Source organism: Squalius cephalus, assembly GCF_949319135.1.
Source record: "Squalius cephalus genome assembly, chromosome: 8".
Taxonomy (NCBI): domain Eukaryota; kingdom Metazoa; phylum Chordata; class Actinopteri; order Cypriniformes; family Leuciscidae; genus Squalius; species Squalius cephalus.
In genome coordinates this window covers 32,145,201-32,168,785 of record NC_137129.1, presented here as the reverse complement: position 1 = coordinate 32,168,785, position 23,585 = coordinate 32,145,201, and the positions used below count along the sequence as shown (strand labels likewise).

Here is a 23,585-nt window from a genome sequence, read left to right as displayed (position 1 = left end):
AATCGTGAGAAGTTTTTTAAGTATTTAGATCTATTACCATCACATAAAAGGTTGCAGTGATGATGAGCATTAAGCAGATGACAGCCTGTTGATCTCGTGAAAGATCTTATCATTGCAACGCAGTTTCTGCACTCTCACTAATGATTTCACCAATGCAAACATGAGGTATATAAATACAGTAAGAGATTCGTTGTGCAGTGTAACAGCGTCATTGATTTCATAACGAGTTTTGGCAAGTGTCCATAAACTCGCGCTGTGTGTCACAGCTTGGGCGATTGGAAAGGGATTGTTCTTTGATCGCTTTCTGTATATTAATCACAGTTTAAGTAAGATTATTTTCATCCTACTAAGAGAAACGATGTGAAGTTGATCGCTACTTCCATATTAAATCACTACTTACCGCTTGCTGGAATATAGTTGAAATTGTCCCCTTCGTCAGTATGAAACGCTGAGAGAAGCCTGTTTGATATTATCCCAGGTTAGAAAAACAGTCCGTGGTGAAATGGACAGAGCAAACTAACAACTTCGAATTAAACTTTTGCGGTATCCGATTATAGATAAACATCAACCACGCCTGTTGACATTTCGCTATCAATACGCCTGTATTCCTGTGGGCGGAGGTTATGGTTCTAGTGACATCATTAAAGAAGGAAGTAGAGGGGTGTAGTCCAATCCAGCCGTTTTTTTGTAGTCAACTTCTGTTAAATAAAATATCTCGCTTGGCATTGAACTTTGAGCTTTATAATTTTACAGATATTATTTATACTCTAACAACAACATTACACACTAACTAAAGTTTGAAACGTGATCACGAAGAACGGGACCTTTAATAATAATAATAAAACAATATTCATAATAACTTTTATATTCTATTAAAATTTTAGTTAAAAGGGTTTATAACCCATTTAGGATTTAATTGTAACCCATTTAGGATTTAAAATTTAAAGATTTTTTTTTATTTAAAATCTTCATGGGAAATCAAGTTCTTTACTTACAGCAGGAACTATGCATCTCAGCTGGAAAAGTTCCACGTCTATGATGGCACATGGCTGAGTGCCAATGGTGACTGCGGTATCATTACTGAATCCATAGCCTGACACTGTCAGAATCGTCCCTCCTGTGAAGCCATACAAAAAAAAGCATAGGTAAGCAGGTTTTGGACACAACAAATACTATTTTGAAAGTAATGTGTCAGTTTAACTTGTCATTAAAATTGTTCTGCTGATTTAATTTTTAATTAACAAAATATCTCATTTTCAAAATATGAAATAGAAGCATTTTACTAGTGGTACTATGTAAAGGATACATCGTGCAGATGCACTGGGACACATCCTCAGTGATGTATCCTGGGGTCATTGGGTGTTTCGGGTCTTTCAACATCAGACACCCTCGCCCAGGCGACCCGACCGGAGTTGATCAGACCCCGGCCTGTGTCCCAGCTTCAATTGCCCACGGTTCTGCCCTCTTAATCCACAGCCAACGTGTGGCTTTCTCTGCAGCTTCAGTTGCGGATCTGATCGCCTTTCTTTTAGCTTCCCCTGTGATGCCTAGGGTTTTAAACACATTGCAGAGTGATCGCCCTGCAAATCCTCTGCAGCCCACCTCCAGAGGCTCACAACGGGTTTGCCAGACCTGCCTCCTACACTCTTCAACTAGCTCCTGGTACTTGGCGCGCATTCTCTCATTGGCCTCGTCCATGCACTCTTCCCAAGACACAGTGAGCTCCAACAAGATCAACTGCTTGGGAGAATCTGAGAATATAATCATGTCTGGACGAAGTCTTGTGGATATTATTCTGGTTGGGATCTTTAGCTGTTTTCCGATATCCACTTCCAGTTGCCAATCAGTGGCAATAGTGAGGAGGCCAGACTTTGCTCTGGGTTGTGGAAGGGCTTTCTCTCCGGCTCTAAGAAACTTGATGCTCCTTGGATTGTGGTGGCCCTTAATGGTGTTAATGGCTGTGGCTATGCTCTCAGCAACTGCCTTAAGCACCTGGTCGTGGCGCCAGCGATAACGCCCATCTCCGAGAGCTTTTGGACAGCTACTAAGGAGGTGCTCTAGGGATCCCCTTCCTGGACAAAGGGGACAGGAAGGTGTCTCAATTTTGCCCCAGATGTGGAGATTTGCTGGACTTGGTAGGACATCGTAGACAGTTTGGACTAAGAACCTGATACGGTGGAAGTCTCCTTTCCAGATGTCGGCCCAGGTGATCTTGCGTTGCCGAACATTTTCCCATTTTGTCCAAGCTCCTTGCTGTCCCATTCCCACCATCCTGCTAGCTCTAACTTCCTCCACGCCTGCCCGCACTTCCTCCTGAACAAGATGTTGACGCTCTTTGCCTTGAGCATTGTCAACTCTTGTTACCGGGAAGTAGCCAAAGCCTGCACGCCCTGTTGCTATGGGCCCCACCAGTGCCTTCTGCCTCAGCCGTGACTCAGCCACCTCCAGCGATTTTCCTGCACTCCATTTCCTGCCTGTTCGCACCTGTATGCCAGCTGCTGCCACCTTTGGATCCCTGGACTCTCTATACTGCCATGCTTCCCGTGTTCTTGACACCATGAACTCCTCAGAGAGGCTGTTAATTGGGATTTGCAGGACATTGCTGGTGCCATACAAGGCAGCACTGCTCAGACTGCGAGGTAACCCAAGCCATCTACGCAGATAACTGCTGATCTTTCTCTCCAGGGCCTCGACAGTTGTTATGGGCACTTCGTACATCAGCAGGGGCCACAAGATCCGGGGCAGGATAGAATGCTGGTACATCCAGGCCTTAAACTTCCCAGGTAGACCTGATTTGTCCACCCTGCTAAGCCAAGACTCAAGCTCTTTGCTGGTTTTCTGGATGGAGGCAGAATCCTTGAGGCTACAGTCGAAAACCTTGCCAAGGCTCTTGACTGGCTTCTCGGTTATGAATGGGATGGTGACTCCAGCTATAGTCTATATACTATATATTCTAGTATATAGACTATATACTAGAATATATTTATTTTACACTCTACTCTACTGTATGTAGAGAATTGTAATGCTACATGTACCTGCTACACTTCCTGTTATGGGGTTTATGGAAGTCACTCCTAACAGGTGTGTGAACAAGCTGTTGTTACTTTGGTATTGGGCATTTCCCAGCACAGAGAAACTCAGAGAGACTGGCTGTACACCTGCACTTGCAGGACCGACCTGGCAGGTTAAAGAAGTATCTGAAACACAAATAAATCATTTGATCAGATGTTTTCTTGAATAGTATTTTATTTTTTAAAAGATCAGTAAAAATGTACTTATCTAAACTTTTTTATGAATAATGATTTAAATTTTTCCTTTTCTCATGCAAAGCTATAGTATGACTTTGGAAGACTTGGAATATAGTGTACAAGTCATTTGATCCACTTGTATGGTGTTATGCATAATTTTTAAAGCTTGAATGCCTCTATAAGCCTCTTGAATGCCTCTATAAGTGTTGGGGAAAGCTACTTTTAAAAGTAATGTCTTACAGTATTGTGTTACTCTCTAAAAAAGTTGCTTAGTTACTTTTTATGCGAAGTAATATGTTACTTTTGCGTTACTGTTTCTCACTTGGGCTGGGACTGCTTGCTTGTTTAAATAAAAATAAAAAAAAGTTATATTTTTGACAACTTTAAAAGCCCTTTCACACCAGAAGTGAATTAAATAAGCCTGAGGGTGAAGGAAATGCAAATTCACACCTGTACAGAAGAGGTTTCAGCTCAAAAAAACCTTTCAGCTGCTTCTGGATTACAGAAGAATAGGACACAGGAAAAGAGAGTTCAACACTCTTACTTTAACAATTTACACAAACACAAATGTGATGTTTATCTAAAGTAATTTGTCTTATTGCACACTGGATCATCGAATGCCAGCAAAGACATTGGTTAATAAAGTGAGATTAAATACATAAAGTAGCCTATATTTGTGTTATGTAACATTTATATTTAATTACTTTATTTAATTACTGCATATATTAAAAACATATTTAATGAGTTTGCGTTTAAGGAATGCATTGAGGAATGCTGATTCTGTTTTTGTGCAAGTGAGATGAGTAAATGCCTGCTCACATTTAGTCAAGAACTACAACATCTGTCATGTTTACACAGTTCACAAAACACCTCTACACTTATTCCTGATTTCTCAACATTTGAACAGAATAGGTTTCCGTCAAAAAATGGTAAAACCAAGTAACTTACATTACTTACTTGAAAAAGTGACTCAGATATTTTGTTGTAAATTCAAAAGTAATGTGTTACTTTACTCGTTACTTGAAAAACATAATCTGATAACGTAACTCACGTACTTGTAATGTGTTACCCCGAACACTGCTTAAGACATAAGCAAACGTTTACAAGAATACTGGCAGAGACGGGTATTTTGTAGGGCTGCCCCCACTAAAGATTTTTCTAGTCGACTAGTAATCGTCCATTTAAGCCATCAGCTAATATTAATTTAATTACTTAAGTGATCGTGCCGGAACCTCCATGTCATGCAGTAAGCGCGCTAATACTTTAGCTTCCACACTCCGGATAAACACTTCTAATAATAGCGCACATTTATCAAGGTTAATGTTGGAGCGAGCAACCAAGTAAAGTTGCTACTACTTACAAGTTTCAAATGATAGGCCATATTTGAGGTCAATGGTGTCACAGGTTGCTCAAGAAATGAACTGGAAATAATCCAAATACTATTTATTACACCTCACTTAGGAAACAACAGGAGCTTAAGAAGCAGCAAACTCACATTAACACAAACAATACCAGACAGGGAATTAACTCAAACTAACGGCTTAAATACACACAGCAAACAAAAGAGCTAATTAGATAACTAATGAGAAAACAGGTGAACGGAGTCATAAATCAAACACACTGGGAAATTAGGTCAAACAGACAAACAGGGAAAACAGAACAAAACCACAATGAAACAGCCAAAACAGAATGCAACTGAATATAACCGTTACAGATGGATAATAGGCGAATGTTTATATTTCCTGCCCAACATGCTGTAATTACCACAAGGACGTGTTAACGATCTGTTCCTCACGAACTGCGCAACTTCGCTACTTCCTGTGGATTTTTTTTTCTGCGACTAAGGGACTGTTAGTTTTCTATTTAAGGGGTCACCGGAGGAGTTTTGAGATCTGTAGTCAAAAAATACATGACCCTCCCTTCGCCAGCAATAATTTTTTCTATGACCCTCCAAAATGATTGTGAAAAAAGGCATGACCCTCCCCGATAATTTATTGATTAGCCTACTTCTGTACTGGTTTGCGCTTGGCAAAGATGTTCAGATAGCCATTGTTTGTTTTTTTTTACAAACATAAACTCTTGCTTTCTCATCTTACTAGGGCTGTAACGATAGACCAAACCTACGATTCGGTTTGTATCACGATTTTTGATTTTAGATTAGAAAAAAATCATGTTTTCGGTGCTGATGCGGTGTGACGCGTTCAACATGTGGGTGGCGCTGCCAATAAAGCATTTAAAAGCTGTCACAAAGAACCAGCAAAAGTAATGATTATGAATATGTCAAATATAGCAAGGAGACATTTTAATTGTTTATTAATAAACAAGTGTTTTCTGTGTCGACTGCAAAGATGAAGTTGACGATGCGTCGTGATCTTCGCAGAACGCGCCAGAGAGAAATGCACATTTCATACGGATTACATAAGAGAGCAGTCTGTTTTCTTTCGTTTTGAATTGTTCTGTTTAAAAGTAGACATTTCAAGCTTTCTATATATTTCTCAGGTCTGTGAGGCAAGTAGCCTACCTTATGCTGAGTTTTGGTTCATTTATGAGATGAGAGTCCAGTTCACTCGCCGGTGCCTCCGTGTCATGATTATCTATTTTCTACTATATTTACTTCTATATTTATTAAATCCAGGTAATTGGTTGATGAAACATTGATTAAAATTAAGATACAATTAATAAAAAACTAAATTCACTTTAAAGACAGGCTTTGTGCTTTCTGTTTGAGGTCTCTGTGATTTTTTGAAGTCGCTTTCAGAGCAGTCATGTCCGTAATGGAGAACTGGAGAAGTCATGTCACGCCGTTAACATTGTTTTTTGGGGGGGGTTTTTTCACATAAATGCGAACACGAAAAATAAAATAAAACAAATATTTTATGTTCTCTGGAGGCCGACCCTTCTTCATCTGGTGGGTATACATCTTTTGGTTTGCACAGTGTAATTCATAGAATTACTAAAAATATTTTGCCACCTAAAAGTTAAAGATTTTTTGTGTCACGTCACATGTGTATTTCCCTCATATTAAATCTAAAACGCATGTGTAGACTGATATGTTTCTAATGTCTTGACTCCTTTATTAAGGGAGTATGGATATATTAACAGACGTTTCAATATATTGGTATTAAATGCATTTTCTGAGAATTTATATTTCAAGTTTTGACTGCAAATATCACGTCCATAACGCTGGAATTGCCCAATTTTAACGAATTTATCCTCAACTAGTTTTTTGGTGTAGGTCTACATATTTTATTATGTTAACTTAAATAATACTAATAGTAATTTAAAGATGTGGTAGCCCTACATCTTACACATCACACTCCACTGTTATGGTGGCAATTTCAGTATATTTACTCTCTAACATTATTGTGGAAACAAAATATGGTAGTATCGCGCTACAGCGCACATTCTATCAGCTGCAGTTCTGGCGCCTCAGTCCCAATACTGTAAAACTCGACGTAGCCTACATTCACATCACACATGTTAATGCAGCGGTAGAGTTACACTCACAGGACACTGTGCACTTATTCGCAATCACAAAAGTTAATTATTTGCTCGTGCTTTAAAGCTTTGCCGGGTAAACATTTCATTGGCGTTCTGTTCTGACATGATGCACTTTTTCTGAGCGCGCCAAACTGGATTTTTGTTGGGTCAGACCCATCTGATATAGATAGCAGTGATGCGCGGGTCAATGTATAAACAATTATTAGTTAATTAACAGTTAGTTTTTCAACTAACCCGCCCGCAACTCGGACCACAAAAAATATATATATTGTAGGCTACCTGACCCGCTTCCTGACCCGTATTTTTTAAAAGTAGTAAATGTTCATCGTAGCGTCATTGGGCCATAGACATAGGAACTAGGCTAGTGTTATGTAATAAAGGCTTGATTTATTCATTTATTTCGTTTCATTTTCTTAACAATTAAGACGCTGCATGTGTTTATCCAGTCTAATCGAAGTGTGCGTCTCTCCCCCGACTTTCCCAACAAAAATCCCGCCCCCTCTCAGAAAATACTGACCCATTACTGAGCTATATGAGTTTAAAAGTAGCCTATTAAAATGGTACAATGGCATTGCTCAGTTGTTAGGAAATCGGGCATTTTGTCCCGCGTCAGCATTTATTCAAAAGTTAATACGCTCAACATTCAAAAGGTAAATAAGGATTTCCCACTTGTATTAGTAGGCTTAGGCTATTTCGCCACGTGGATGCATTATTACTTACTTTCATTATTTCGGCAAATGTCTCCCACACTTTGCTCTTTCTATTTGTGTATTTGCGGAACTTCCACTCCCTTCACCTTTTCTCTTGCCGCCTCCATCTCTACCTGCAGACTGAGCTCGTGCGCGTCATCTTCGCGCCAGTTATTCAGCCAATAAAGTGTAGGCCTATGTATTTCATAGAAAATTGTGTCTAGTACTATATAAATTACAAAGGTTTAATTGGCATCTTTATTTCAAACGACCCGACCGACCGCGACCCGAATATCATTAAAAATATTTTTGGATGACTCGTAACCACGGGTGACCGCAGGCACCCGCTCATTTCGGATCAACCCGCGCATCACTGATAGATGGGGGGCTGATACTGCGAGAGCAACATGGAGCTACATGTAAAAGATATGCAGCAAACAAGCCACTTTGAAATGTTGCTGTTTTCATGAATATAAAAGTTGGGTGACCCTCCCCCTAGACCAGGGTTCACCAATCTCGGTCCTGGAGGGCCGCTGTCCTGCAGAGTTTAGCTCCAACCAGCTCCAACCCACCTGTTTGAAAGTTTCTAGTATGCCTAGTGAGACCTTGATTAGCTGGTTCAGGTGTGTTTAATTGGGGTTGGAGCTAAACTCTGCAGGACATCGGCCCTCCAGGACCGAGATTGGTGAACCCTGCCCTAGACTAAAAAAAGTTGGATGACCCTCCCCTCAACAAAGAATAAAAAGACATGACCCTCCCCTATTTTCCTCCGGTGGTCCTTTCCATAAATACCGAACGGTCCCTAACCGACTGATACAATTTTTCTCAACTAAGCCTCTTCTCAACAACTAATGTTTAATCGACTATTAGGGGGCAACCCTAGTATTTTTACTAGGGATGTCCCGATCAGGTTTTTTTGCCCTCGAGTCCGAGTCCGAGTCATTTGATTTTGAGTATCTGCCGATACCGAGTCCCGATCCGATACTTAAAAAAGAATAAAGAAGAGCGAAAAAACAGATCCAGGATGTTCCTTATTTTTTATTTAATTCACCTTATTTTAACATTCAACAACTCTGTTAACAAACAGAGCACTTCTGTGAGGTAGCTTGAACAATCAAGTAATACATAAATTCTTCACTTTTGGACTTTAGTGCAACAGTAAATATAAAACAAAGTCTAATATATAAACAAATAGCACCTCAACTTAAAATACCCGGCAGGCATGTAAACAAATAAAAAATAAAAGTGCTACAGTGTTTGCAAAGCCAGTAATGTGCTTTTAGGAACTGCACTCCTAACTCTTACGCCGGTTTCACACCGCACTGTTAGCAGAGCGTGCAGTGCGTATTTTTTTTCGCCGCCCATGTTACCAGATTAAACCAGGCTTTAGAGCATTCACACCGCGCGCAGAGGCGGCGCGGCAGTGCGTAGTAGAGCAGAGCAGCAGTGCCGCGATCGTTTCGGCACCGAGTCTATTTTTGCTGCGCCGCTTTTGCTGAATTAAAGTGACAATACATTGATCATGGCCAAAATACACCGCAGTTTTATCCAAAAAGTGCATTGATGATATCTATTGTGTTTTAAACAGTCAATCAAATGACCAACAGCAATTTAAAAAGAAAACAAATGTCCAAAAACAAACTTGTTGCCATAACAATAAAATCAAAGATGAAACAAAAGTTATATAAATGAAATTATTAATAAAATAAGCTTCTTGACAAGTCTTTTCTCTTAAATGTATTTGAAAACGAAAAAAAGCAATGCCAACTTATCCATTATAGAGTACTCTGTCTGTAGCCTACACAACCCGCGGTTCAGCCGCGCGTGACAAACGCTGCTAGTGTGAAAGCAAAACGCACGTGTCCTGCTCCTGCTCACCATACGCACTGCTCCTGCGCTGCTTACTAACGCGTGCAATGTGAAACCGGCGTAACTCTGTGCCACCGCATAAATATTGATGTGTTAAAAAATAATGAGAATATATATATCCGAGTCCTGATCGGGAGGTAACGTCCGATTACGATCGAGTCTGAAAACACGTGATCGGGCCCGATTTCCGATCATGTGATCGGATCGGGACATCCCTAATTTTTACACTATTTTTTGTGTATGAATCCATTCAAGCCCAAGGAGACGTGAAAAGGAGACAATTCTGTGTTTGTGTGCTGTTTGAAATGTGGCTCTCTGTGTGTGCACTTTGGGTGTGTGCGTGCAAAAAAAAAAGATTTTGTGACATTACTGAGTTTTGACTTACTGGTAAGCTGTAGAACAGAGCATTCCACATCTCCAATCTTTACAGTGACGTTTCCACCATCAAAACCAGATCCAGTTATGGTAAGAACTGTTCCCAGACTGCTTGATCCTGAAAGACAAGTTATATCAGTAATATAAACCATTATGAATGGAGATGAAAGCTTTTATGCGAGACTTGATCATTTACTCTTCTTTACCTTCTGTAGGTGAGATCCCGGTCACTGTTGGGGTCTTCGGCTCACTCCAGGTGAAACCACAGTCCCCTGAGCACCGTGATGGAATACCATTGATGAAAACTTCCACCTTAAAGATAAGCCCACAAATGTACATTTCTGTCATTAGACATCCTAAACCAAAGTTTCTCAAACTACTGGTTTTGCTTCAGGATCCAGATATTACACTGGACTTAAGTTTACATTTATATTAAGAGGAGACCCAACACAGTACTAAAATAGAAAATAAAAAATCTAAAACATTTACATTAATGTAAAAATAATATTAATGTTTACTTCTTTTACCAGTAAACTTGTATGTAATGCATTCTTGAGAACTTCTAGAATAAAATATTAATAGGATCATGCACATTCAAACTATAAAGAATGCACAACTGTCCTTATGTAAAAATAGAAATGAACCTTTCAGTTCAGCCATAATCCTCTCAACATGCAAAATACCTAGAACATATTCAAACAGAGTAACAACCGGACAGGCCCTGCACCTGACCCACTATGTAGCGCTATTGAAATCTGTACACTGCATCAGGTAACATGAGGAAGAGCCTTTAAAAGCAAGCTGCATATACAGTATATGAACAATGTATTTTGGACAAACATTACTGCAGCAAAAGCAGTGAGTAAGAAACGCACCTGTGGTTTATTTGTAGGCACGCGCAGAAAGTCTCCCATAATTCTCTGTTTGAAGAGGCCTCCTTGCTCGGTCTCACGTGACGTCAATGAAGGGTTCACACCAACCACATTAGAAGCATTGATCTGGTTAACATTATCAAAAAATGTTTTAATTCAGCCTGGTGTGAAATGGAAAGTTAAGATATACATTTGGGGTTGAAAAGGTTTTTTTTTATATATAATGGTTTTTCAAAGTCTCTTATGCTCACCAAGGCTGCACATCCTTCAGAAATCATTCTGATTTGCTGATTTGGTGCTCAATCATTTCTTCTTATTATCAATATTTAAAATAGTTGTTCTGCTTAAGATATTTGTCACTTTTCACTTTGCAAAAGGGATAATGGGTTGCATACACCTTTCCATGTTGACTTTAAGTTATGTTATATATTTAAATGAATTTTACACATTTGATTTTAAAATTTAAAATAAAAATTTATTGATTTAAAAATTTAAAAATGTAAAATTTAACCAGCATTTTTACAATTTCTCATGAGCAGTTCCCCTGTCGTTTTGCAAACCCCATCTCATTTTATTGTAATAGCGCTCTGAACTCTTTCTTGCCTTTAACAGAGGCTGATTTCCAGGGAGGGTGAGCCACTGTATGTACCAGCTGTAGCCTCTACAGTCTCCATATCTCTGCACCTGCAGCTGGCCGAGCTCTGGGATCCCCTGCAGGGCATACTGCAGGTCAGTAGCACTGATGTCTACCGCCAGGCCTGGGAACACACAATGCACATACTACATGTAAACACAGATAACCTCTTAGAAGATTGTGGTTTATGTAGAAATAAGTCTAGTTCGCTATTCTAATAAAGTAATTTTGGGACTGCAACATGATTAACAGTGTCCGACATCAAGAATCTGCTGTGAAACTACGGGAAATTCCATGTATTAAATTATTTAGTTATTTCCAGCAGCTACACAACAAAGTAACTGACAAACCCACAGCCAATATGCTTACCTTCAACACGCCGGGCTAATAACTCAATGTTAAAGGTTCCTGTAAGAGGGGGGCTGGCTTTCTGAGGGCGCATAATAGTGACAGTGGCATTCCCTTGGCTTTGAATCAGTAGGTCTCTTGTGCTGTTTGGCATCTTCTGTTGAACATAAATGAAGACCGAAGATTGAGAACATGGAAGGCGTACATGGGATAATTCACCTCCAAGCCCATAAGACTTTCGTTTACTTTTGGTATACAAAGACATTTTAATGAAATCCTCATTGTTTCTTGCAGAAGCTCAAACGTGCTGAGTGACACACAAGAATGAACTTGAGCTTCTGTTTACCAAATTACAATGCTGTAAACATTGTTCGCTGATCAATGTTTAAATGTGATTAAAAATAATTTAAATTCATCATATAAAGCAAACGTGTCTCTTCAGAAGACTTGGATTAAACCACTTGATTCATTTGGATTGGTTTCATGATCTCTTTATGAATGTTTTGAAGCATTAGAATATTGGGGGAATAGACTTTAAGTGAAGGGACAGAAATCTCTCAGATTTCATTAAAAATATCTTCATTTGTGCTCTGAAGATGAGCAAAAGTCTTACACAAGGGTGAGTAATTGATGACAGAATTTCGTTTTTGTGTGAAGTATCCCTTTAACTATGCAACTATGTGCACACAATCTGCAGGAAAAAATTCAGAGATATACTGTAGCAATGGACTCAAACATCAAAGACATATGACATGCAAATATTTTGTTGTCATCTGTCACATCAGAGAAATCTGGAAGTTCCAGCACTTCACTTCCATTTTACTGTAACTTACCTTCAGAAAGCCTATTTCAAACAGTGGGACACCAAAGCCACAGTTGTAAGGTGTCGCGGTGATCTCATAGCTGACTTGTGAAGCATTTGCTTGTTTGCTCACAATTATGTTTGAAAAGAAAAGTCCTGAACTGGCCAGAGCAGGAGGCCTTCTCCTGTGGATTATAACTGACGTGGAGAGAGATAACAGAACATTACATTTAAAAAGACCACTTTAAAATAAAATAAAATGTCAAATTTATTTTAAACTTATTCCTATTCACCATTAGAATCCAAAGCAGTCATTGCACGTCCAATGTGAACAGCATCTATGAAGTAAACAGAGTTTGCCACTCCATACACACTGAACTGAAGAAGTTTGTAGTTGGAGCCTATGTAGTTTGTCTGTATAGCGCTCAGGAGATCCACACACTTGTAGTTCCACCTGAGAATGACAACATCAATGTTATCCTCACATGAATTGATTTTATTAAATTTTTGCAATAAAGACAAATACTCTAAAGGAAAGACATCAGGTTACTATTTATGTTCAGTAGATTAAACTTACTCATCCGTTGAGTCAAACTGCACAGAGATGCGTATGTTCCCTTCCCGGTAAGTATTTGCAGTCATGTAACTGAACATTATTCCCAGTTCATTCACCAGACGCCCTTTGTAGGCCAAACAGAGCTACAAAGAAAAAAATATATACATATATAAATGTATATATTAATCTTTGAAAAGTTTATTTCCATGCTGAGAAAAATCCATTAGTAAGGATGAGATACTGAGGAGTTTAGTGGAGCTTACAGTGTTGTATGTTTGTAGCAGTATTGGGCTGTAGATTGCTCCGGATGCTGTAATGTCACTAGCATTGAAGAGAATCTCTGGATTCTTCAGAGACCAGCGGCCACAGAAAGCCTCCGAATCAGTGACCCGGACCCCTCTGCGGCTTAGATCACCTGAAAACTGTTTGATAAGGAGAAAGCTCTAAAAACTGGACAAAAAGTTTATGTTTTTCATCAAAATAACTGATGTTTATCAGGTTAGAATTCTGTAATGTCAAACATTTGCAAAGCTAACTTGAATAGACTTGATTTAAAATAGGTAGGCATGTCCTCTGCATGTAGAACATACTTGGGGCCAGATTTACTAAACAGGGCAAATTAGCGTGAGAGCGCAGTTCCAAAAAGCGCAGATGGGAGTGGAAATACTGTGCATGATCTACTGACGATGCACAAATTAATTACATAATGCATAATGACCAAAGCAATCTACCAAGAGAAGCACAAATTAGCGTCTGGTTTAAGCAAATACCAGTAAATTGACAAAAATGTACACACCTTTTCAGCGAGGATTTTTCACTGGTTTTCTTTAGAAAAATTTAGGATTTTTTTAACGCCAAAAGAAGGTTTGCGCTGGTGCAAGCTGTTAGTTGGCCCCAAATCATCTGCTTTGCTTACCCCTGTGATGTTGGTCTCATAATCTCTAAAAAAATTCACATTAGTGTTCTCCATGGTTGGAATCTCTGCTGGACATTTAGCGGTGATCATCATATCTAGTGCTGAACGCACCTTTAATGAAATAAACAAACAAACAAACAAAACAGAGGTGTAATTCGAAAAGGAGTATTTCAAGAGATCATTCAAAATGTTTGTACACAGTAATGTTATTTTATTCTATGGTAAATATTAAGAAATATAAAACAAACAAAAACCTCCGCTGCAGAAGCATTGAAAGGCAGAGGGAGGGAAGGAACTCCATCCCACAGCAGTGTGAACGTCTCCATGCTGGCCTGGCCTTTCACGTCCTCAGTAACTGTGATGTTAGTATCTGAGTCCATGATCAAGTAGTCAAGATCCTTAAAGTCACCTGAGATAATTCCAAGATTAAAAAAAAAACATATTGCAAAATACTTAAATGTACTGGATACTTTACAAGCCACATAAAAGGCAACATAAAAAAACACCCTAATGTACAAAAATAAGAACAACATAATAATTGAAATATATATGGAAAAGTATATAATGTGGTGCGTTATGCAGAGACTTCTTTTTACTGTTTTTTTTTTTTTATAAGTAGTATTTTGGTAACATTTACTTAAAGCCTTTATGTATCATGCATTATGAAGGTATTCATTATGTATAATGCCTTATATATTTTCATAAATAATTGTAATAATTGTAAAATTGTTTGTCATGTATTTTAATGCAATAGATAGATTTTCTAAAGGTATAAAATTAAGTTTATAATGTATTATAACTGTGGTTACAATTATTCATTAAATCATACAATCCATTATAAGCTGCATTACAAGGCATAATTAATGCATTATATATAAAGGCTTTAAGCTTAAAGTGTTACTCTATTGGTTACTAACAAACAGTGCAAACAAAGTGCACATTGAAAATATAGTCTCACCATGCTATATATGTCACATGCCTGTCCTGTCTTGTGCTGCACATGGGTGTTTTGTTATTTTGGGCCATGTGCTCGTGTCTATTGTCTAGCCCCTCCCATCTTGTTATCTGATTATTGGTTAATTTGTCCCACCTGTCTGTCTCGTTACCCTCCTTTGTTTGTTCCCCTATTTAGCCTCCTTGTGTTTGTAGTCTTGTGCTGGTTCGTTGTCTGAGTTTCTTGTTCCTAGAGTCTCTGTGTTTTGAGTTTTTGTACCTTGTCTGATTGTCACTATTAAATTTCCTCTGCATCTGTATCCTCGTCTCATGATCATCTATCCCGTGACTATATATATATATATATAACCATAATTTATATCATAATTTGTACTTTTTACTTTCAATAAAACATATCTAACAGTATTTTACATGTACGTACATTACTGTCCTGTTAAATAAAAATTTACAAAGTATAGAGGTGACTAAATAAAGAGTGACACATTGTTGGCCAATTAACCAGTGAGAACATGATGTTTTAACTGTAGCATTTATAAATTAGTTTCATTACAAACATTTGTTATTACAATTTATTTTTTACTGAAATTTAGTCTAATGGGTAATTGGTCACAGGAAATTTTGTTAAAGTACATATCTCAAGTAAGTGTTTTTGTTAGCAACAGTCAAAGAGAAATCAGAGAAATCAGTCAAAGAATCTTGATTTAAAAAAAAAAAATTAAGTTCACCTCTGGTAGAGTTGAATGTCACATTGTACAGCGACTCATTGTCCAGTTCTTGCTTTGTGACTGTAACGCTGTCTGGTTTAATTGTCCACAAATCATTCAGAGCGTTCTGCAACTCCATTGCTGATGCACTAACTGGGATCGGCCCTACAACATGCAAAGCAACTCCAGTGAACATTACAAAGATGCAAACAAAGATGTAACGCAGAAGGGTGAATTCAAAAATTTGAAGCCCATTAAAATGAGATATTTTAGTTTCATCAAACACACATTTATAGTGCTGTGTGAACTAATGCACCTGTTTTAAGATCTCCATATGCCAGGAAGTAGTATGTGTTTTCACAGTTGCTCAGAGAGAAACAATCACTGCTGATTCTCAGAGTCTGGACCTCGTTGATGGGGGTTATTGGCATCCACCCCCTGAAACGAACCACCTAAAACAGTAAAGAATTTTTTAAAAATGCACATTGCAGGTAGAGGAGATCATATCTGAGACTTGAGTTTTTGCAGGTGCAGTGCAGAAAATGAATTTCTAAGGCCCTTCCTTTCCCTGAAGTGCATCTGTGAGCTCACTTACCTGTTTTTCAGGGACTTTATTATAGTATGCGTTAATCTGTTGTTTCTCATTAACAGCTTCAATTGTCTGCTTGGCAGTGAAAGGGCTGATCTCTTTGAAAAAGGCCACATCCACTGATGCTACTACTCCATACTCCTGCACTAGAATCTCAATGTAGTACCTGTAGCACATTGAAAGATGTTTCATACTGACTATACTTTAATCAATATAGTCAATAATAACAATAATAATGACAAAAAGACTAATAGAGAGCAAACATTTATGACTTTTTTAACATTTTTTACTTGAAAACCTTCACTTACGGTTTTCCTTTCTCTAAGCGCATGACGTCTGACCTCTGAGTGTTATAGCTGAAGAAACTGCTTGTATAGGAAGGCTGTGATGCAATCTTAACCTGAAATAAAACAAAATGATTACATTTAAATTAAATTAAAATATACTTGTAAGTTACTAGCCTCTACATAGCCTCTTAACTGTCAGTGTATTGCTAGCACTTAGCACACTTTGTAATCCTTTTTTAAAATTAGGTATCATTCGAAAGCTTAAAGACTCATCATTAATCCTGTAAAAAACCTTTTTTGAAATTGGACATCATTTCCATGGAAAGGGTACTTTAAACCTTTTAGCTGGCTTAATTTTCGCGATATCAACTTAAAATTTGGTAAACAACTTGGTAAAACACATGGCTTCAGTTTTTCTAGCAATTTTAGAGTCCAAATTGTTTTGTAAAATATTTTGTGTAAAATAAAAAACGTTTGGTTCAGTACATTTGCTTTACAAAAATTTAAACAACTTTTTACACTTTAATTTTTCTGATGTTGCTTTCACTTCTGCAATAATCTTAATAAAGAAGTGCCTTCTTTAAAATATATCCTTAGGTCTGTATTCCAAAGCATTCATACATTATAACCATTTAAGTTCATTTATGCTTAAAAATGCAGTTAACAGGATAATTGCTAGCACTGATAACTACTGAAATTATGAAATTATGATTTTATTGTCATTCAGGTACCTTATCCTGGGGAAGACCTGTCTTGCTGAAATATAGCTGGCATCGGTCGTCTGCTTTGATTCGGAAATAGTAGTTGTCGGTCTCCGTTGGAACAAAGAAACCACTCAATCGTGCCACAAAGTTATCAATTTCATTGGGCCAAACATAGGACAGCGAATCCACCCACTGGACAGAGTATCCAGGCCTACTGGAATTATAATTCAGGACGTCCTCAAGAAGGTTCGGAGAAGATTTGTTCCACATCTCCATTTTAAAACCTCTGCCACCTACAAACATGATCATTTAATCATCACTCAATACAATCAGGACAGTACTGTTTATAGTGTTGTACATTTTACATGTGTAATTAATGTTATAAATAGTAAGGGTGAAATGAAATGAAATGAAATGAAATGAAATGATAATGAAATGATAATGAAATGAAACTTTTCCTGGTCAATAAATGAATCACAATGTTACCCTGTTTTTATGCGCATACTGAAGTATCGCGTCATAAACGAGTGATGGAAATGCGAATTTAAAAAGAATAAATCCCTTACTTTGCAAAAAGATTTACGCTTGCTTGAGGTGGTTTTTGACTTGTGCTAATGCGAATGGAGATGGAAACGCATTTGCCGAGTAAATTCTGACGTAGCGAACATTAAACCCATGTGACTAATCATCTGATTCCGCTGATGGTGTTTTATCTAGAACAAGGGATGCAAAAAAGAAGTACAGCGCGAGGTGTAGAATCCATATCCCGGTGCCCTCTGGGTGTAAGAATATAAACTCATAAAAAATATCAAGCCAAGGCACTCGAGAATTTAGGGAAAATATAAAAGCCTTTATTCAATCATGGTTTAGGCATTTAGGCGTTGCAGCTGAGCTTTCATCTTTTTATACTTTTTCTTAAATTGTTGACTACCATGGCTTGATATGTTAGGTATCAACAATACCTTGCTTTGTTAGGTATCAACAGTAAAAACTATCATTTACTGTTGGTTTAGATTATAAATACCACCGTCATCTGCCGTCAACAACCATCAACAACTCGAAACACACCTAATTTGCATTTGTTTGTTTTCTTTTTTTGTTGTTGCAAATTTTTTAAAGATTCGCTTCACGTTTGGATGGAAACCCAGCTACAGCTATTCGTTTAGGGTACGTTTGCAGGACAATGATATGCTTAAAACAGAGAAGTTTATCCTTTGAGGTTTTTTGTGTACAGAAGACACCATTGTCAAAATAATCCCCATTTACACCGATCAGCGACTAAAACGTTGTATTCTGCTGCCAGGCAAATGGATGGCGATGAAACACTATAAATTGTACACGTAATACGCATGTGCATGACGTCATCGTTTTCAGAGATTCGCGTTTTTGTTATACGGATACCGTTTTCCAAAACTTGCACTTTGAAACCCGTGTTCAAAAGTTACCATTTTTAGACACCCAAAACGCCCTTGTCGTGTAAATGAACGGGTAAAACGCATTTAACGTTGAAAGCGGTGTCTTGTAAACAGCCCCATAATAGAGATCAGGGGTTTCCAATTCCAGTCCTTTCACCTCCCCGTTCTGCACAGTTTATATGAGCACCATGAACTCATGTGCGTCCCGATTGACAAGGTCCCTACACAGTATTCACTGCTCCCTACTCCCTAAGCACAGGATATCAGTTAAAGTGCACTTTACTTAACAAAATGTGTTTATTCGCAACACCCTGCAATGTCATCAAACACAGGAAAAACTCAAGTCACGCATATTAAGGTTTGATGCCATAATATACTTTTTAAAATAAATGTAATATAAATTACCATACTTTCATTTAATATACATGTGTATAAAATCCATATAAATACTTAATTTTATTTATATAGTATCCACATACACAACTAATTATACATTTCACTTAATCTAATTTGTCAAATTCAAAAGCCCTAAACTGAATGATAAATGTACAGTATGTTGTGATGTTTAATATGAAAATAAACGCACTTTGCAGCACACATATGGTTGAATGGAACCCATCCCTTAACTGAGCGTGTCAGATAAAAGAAACAAAATGTGCAGAGCGGTGAGGCGTGAAGACTGGAATTGAAAACCCCTGGTTTAGATAGATTTATGTCATGATCAAAGAGAGAAATACAAAGGAAATATTAAAATTCTTTCCTTCCTGTCAATTATGTGAGAGATACAATGTCCTATTGAAAACAGACAATCAGTTAAGTGACAAAAGAGAATCATGTTCTTGTTTGAGATAATGTGTTGTGACACTTCAACAGTGTCAAAGTCAAACGTTCTCGCTTCTGGAGCTCAGAATTCCGTGCCAACAGTGTCTATGGAAAAGTTTGATACAGTAATATTACGTCACCATAAAGATCTGATTTCAGATAAGCTTCTCACCAGGAAACACTGTCATATTGTTTTTTTCATAACCAGGTGTTATGCAGACAATCCTCTCATTTGATATCTTCTGAATCTGACACTCACGACCTAAGGAAGAAAACGATAATAAAAAAATACATTTGAATTTTTTTTTTTTTTTTTTATAAATAATTTATATAATATTAGTGTGTGTGTATATATGTGTGTGTGTATATGTATGTATATATATATATATATATATATATATATATATATATATATATATATATATATATATATATATATATATATATATATATATATTTTTTTTTTTTTTTTTTTTTTTTTTTTAGCCTTTATTTTACCAGAATAGTCCCATTGAGATATTAAATCTCTTCTTCCCGGGAGTCCTGGCCAAAATGGCAGCACAAAAAGTTTCAAATAAACAACATACAAACATAAAACTCAGAATCTTACATAAAATTTTATCCAGCACTCATAAAATAACAACAAAAGCTACTTAACAAAACACGTTTCCTTTAAATTGGTCAGTAAGAGATTTTTAAAAACTTTTAAAGAGGGGAGTGTTTCTATCATTATTATACTCTGCAGCTCATTACATAACCAGGGAGCATAGGAAGAGAAGGCAGTTTTACCAAGCTCTGAACGTACTCTAGGAACCTTTAAAAGCAATTTAGCACTAGATCTAGTGCTATAATTACAGGTGTAATAAGATAAAAGACGACAGATATAAATTGGTAATTTTCCTAACAATGCCTTAGCAATAAACATCAATGTGTATTTTTCTCCTTTGAAACAAAGAAGTCCAACCCACCAATTCGTACAAGGTACAATGATGAGTGCGTGAAGAGGCACTCGTCATAAAGCGTAAGGCAGCATGGAATACACAATCTAACTTTTTTAGAGAAGATGAACTTGCATGCATATAAATCACATCACCGTAATCTAATACGGAGAGGAAACAACTTTGAATAATTATCTTTCTTGCTTCAAAAGGAAAAAAAAAAATCCTTTTCCATATTTTCCAAACATTTCCATATATATATATATATAATATATAATATATTTTCAAAGGGTTACCTCCTACTAACACCATGGCTGGCTGGTCAGTCTCATCAAAGTAACGTCCCTGAATGGTCAGCAATGTGCCGCCCAATATGCTGCCCTCAGAGGGAGAAACTCCTGTCACCTCTGAAAGAGAACAGGCCATGTTTTTTTTATAAATCTGATTTTGTGCAGGCAATTCCATGCTGTATTATTTAAGAAGAATAAATGTTATCACACCTGCGTATGTCTGGAACATGGCAAGCTTGTTCAGTGCTGAGATACTGAAAACCCCAACGTCTGGCAAACTCCTAAAAAAGAAATGTTTTTTCTACTTTTCTATTAACAGCATGGAGAGAATTTAATGTAAAGTTTAGTAAAGTAAAACCAAACTTCTCTGACCTCCCAAATTGACCGTCGATAATGTAACTGAGGTTGTGATGACCTGAAAACCAAAGACAATGACATTTAATCTGACAAAAATCTATAGTGAATGAATAATTATTGAATGTTTTAATAATAACGTGTCCTCACCAACATACGTTCCAGTCATTTTACAGCTCATAGATCCCCATTGACTGCCCTCAGAATCCAAAGAGAGGCCATACCTGAAAAAATGAATGTGTATTTATGGAGGGTGCATTCACATTTAATGTTTACATTTATTAGTAAATTAATACTTACTTTTCATCTGAATTGGGTTTTAGAAGTTCACAAGGCATGCCTCCCATGTACGCTCTGTTCAAAGAAAACACATTAAAACAGTTTCAGACACACCTTATGTCAAGACAGAATATTTTTAACATTCATACAGTTATATTTTTCCATTGTCTATTAAATATTTCCAGACCTTAAAAATCTTGCATCCAGACCATTTGAGCTTTTGTCCGTGTTGCTTCCGTACACATCAGTATAGATTCTTCCCCGCAGTGTCACCACAGTCCCTTAAGATCATTCAGTTTCATTTTTTTCATTTTTTTTTGTGAAAGTTTTTACAAACCAAAAGCAGCAGAGTAATGACAAAAACTAACAAAACCTACCTGGGGGACCAGAGAGTGGACTGATACTTTGAATGCTAGGTGTATTGTGTGTTCGGCTCTGTGAAAGCAGTGCGTGTTTTTATGAATATATTGTAGTACTTTGAGAAGAGTATATTTTAGTAAGTAGCAAAATGAAGTCCATCTCACTTACATAGAGTATGCACCAGTAATTCCACTGATATCCATTACAAATGCTACTGGAAGGAAATGGCACGCCATCCACGCTGACCCGAACCTCATAGTCATCTTCTGGCAGAGCTCTGAATATAATGCAATATAAAGCTTTCTTTGAGAAAAAATAAGCTTTCAACATTGGACATAACACTATGCGGTACAACTATTTAAAATAATTCAAATTTGATTATCTTCCTCATTTATGCACAAATATGTCTAGACTAAAGTCTGCTAGTAAACCTGTTATACAATCAAATGCAAACGGAATTTAAAAATGCAACAGTTTTTTTTAATAATAATACACACATACAGAATAACTTAGAATGACTTTAAAAGAAAGTTCATACAAGAATGTAAATATTTACATTTTCAAATTGCATGAATAAGATTTGGGAGCAGCAAGAGCGGGGATGATTTTCAGGGAATAAACTATATTAATTTTGGTCTGTTTCTCATACATAGCTTGTATGAACTCACAAGGCTTGGAGAAGTCATATGGACTGGTCTTATGGTCATTTTTATTGATTAAAAATGTTCCTAAAAAAAAAATCTGCTTTTGTGTTCCACAGAAGAAAATAAGTCACTTAGGTTTGAGAGATCAATTTTATATAGGCTCTATAGCCACTCATTTTATTCATTTCTCTGAAGTTTTAGAAATTAGTCAAAATGTACATTCCTCCTTATATAGGCTATCCCTGATCCCTTTCCTATATGATTTTCACATTTGAGTATGTAAAAGAAATCTACTTAATACAATGCCATGCCTAATCAAGATAAAAAAAGACTATATTTAGGTTATCTGATTCACTGCTTACCTTGTATAACACATGATCTGATTGGAGTGACTGGAGTCTTTCTCGACATCACAGGGAACAGATCTGGTTCGGGACACCAGCGTCACACTGTTGCCGAAGTTTGGGTCATTGGCATTGAGATTGAACTGATTGGCTTGAGCAAAACCTGAGTGGGGGAAAAAACGCTAGTAAAAGACTTGAAACCGCAGTAGCCTACAGCCAACATGTGCAAAATCTGAATTTTGGGATTAATTTAAAAGCATATTGATTATTTTTAATACCTTGCCCCTCTATGGTCAGTCTCGTGCCGCCATTGAGGCTTCCGATTTTTGGGGTCACTTTGTTGACACGTTGCGCTCCTGTCAGGATGGAGATTAATAAAATCTATTATCTACAAATGTCTACAAATGTCTGTGACGCTTTTGGGATGACAACAATGATGTGAAATTAAGCAAAACGTTCAGAATGACTGAGGTAAACAACAATACAAGTGGAAGATAAATCCAGCGCGTACCTGCGGAACTCCACAGTAAAATACAAACTGTGAGCGGCAGGTGAAGCTCCCGTCGCACGTGCCTCATCCTGACAGACTCGCGCGCTTCAAAACAAAGCGCCTGCAGTTACTGTATCCCTTCTGCACAAACAATATACACATACGGCATACCATTTGTATTTCTATTACAAAACAAATTTTAACATAAAAATGGTAACAGCCTTTACTTCTATATATATATATATATATATATATATATATATATATATATATATATATATATATATATACATATATATATATATATATATATATATAAGCTATATATATATAGGCTACACTTAAAAATAAAAACAGACAGAAATTGTAAAAAATAATATAGGCTACATGATTATTATTGAAGTATTAGATCAGAAGTAATCGATATGCAAAGATAGTTTATGTATGGTGTAATTTATGTATTTTTTATGTAATGATATTTTTTTGATATATTATATGTCATGATGTAGATAGATAGACAGATATATAGAGATACTAAACTCTGTAGGACAGTGGCCCTCCTGGACCGAAGTTGCCCATCCCTGATATAGAGAGAGATATA

General features: G+C 37.1%; 1 protein-coding gene across 1 annotated transcript in view; it reads right to left on the bottom strand.

Annotated features, from left to right (window-relative positions):
* Positions 1-23,072, bottom strand: part of LOC307163476 (fibrocystin-L-like) — a gene marked incomplete at its 5' end in the record, with an annotated part of 71,969 nt that extends 48,897 nt beyond the window's left edge. The window contains 30 exons of the mRNA XM_079879512.1: positions 996-1,117; positions 3,036-3,197; positions 9,693-9,800; positions 9,889-9,994; positions 10,558-10,680; positions 11,158-11,312; positions 11,558-11,693; positions 12,370-12,536; positions 12,632-12,792; positions 12,916-13,037; positions 13,158-13,316; positions 13,811-13,921; positions 14,065-14,219; positions 15,490-15,633; positions 15,785-15,920; positions 16,064-16,223; positions 16,366-16,457; positions 17,076-17,341; positions 19,458-19,547; positions 20,520-20,630; positions 20,724-20,794; positions 20,886-20,928; positions 21,018-21,091; positions 21,168-21,221; positions 21,334-21,427; positions 21,524-21,581; positions 21,675-21,783; positions 22,513-22,657; positions 22,773-22,850; positions 23,006-23,072. Coding sequence (XP_079735638.1) covers positions 996-1,117; positions 3,036-3,197; positions 9,693-9,800; positions 9,889-9,994; positions 10,558-10,680; positions 11,158-11,312; positions 11,558-11,693; positions 12,370-12,536; positions 12,632-12,792; positions 12,916-13,037; positions 13,158-13,316; positions 13,811-13,921; positions 14,065-14,219; positions 15,490-15,633; positions 15,785-15,920; positions 16,064-16,223; positions 16,366-16,457; positions 17,076-17,341; positions 19,458-19,547; positions 20,520-20,630; positions 20,724-20,794; positions 20,886-20,928; positions 21,018-21,091; positions 21,168-21,221; positions 21,334-21,427; positions 21,524-21,581; positions 21,675-21,783; positions 22,513-22,657; positions 22,773-22,850; positions 23,006-23,072 — 3,579 coding nt within the window. The remainder of the gene's footprint in view (positions 1-995; positions 1,118-3,035; positions 3,198-9,692; positions 9,801-9,888; positions 9,995-10,557; positions 10,681-11,157; positions 11,313-11,557; positions 11,694-12,369; positions 12,537-12,631; positions 12,793-12,915; positions 13,038-13,157; positions 13,317-13,810; positions 13,922-14,064; positions 14,220-15,489; positions 15,634-15,784; positions 15,921-16,063; positions 16,224-16,365; positions 16,458-17,075; positions 17,342-19,457; positions 19,548-20,519; positions 20,631-20,723; positions 20,795-20,885; positions 20,929-21,017; positions 21,092-21,167; positions 21,222-21,333; positions 21,428-21,523; positions 21,582-21,674; positions 21,784-22,512; positions 22,658-22,772; positions 22,851-23,005) is intronic.
* Positions 23,073-23,585: the final 513 nt, after the last annotated feature.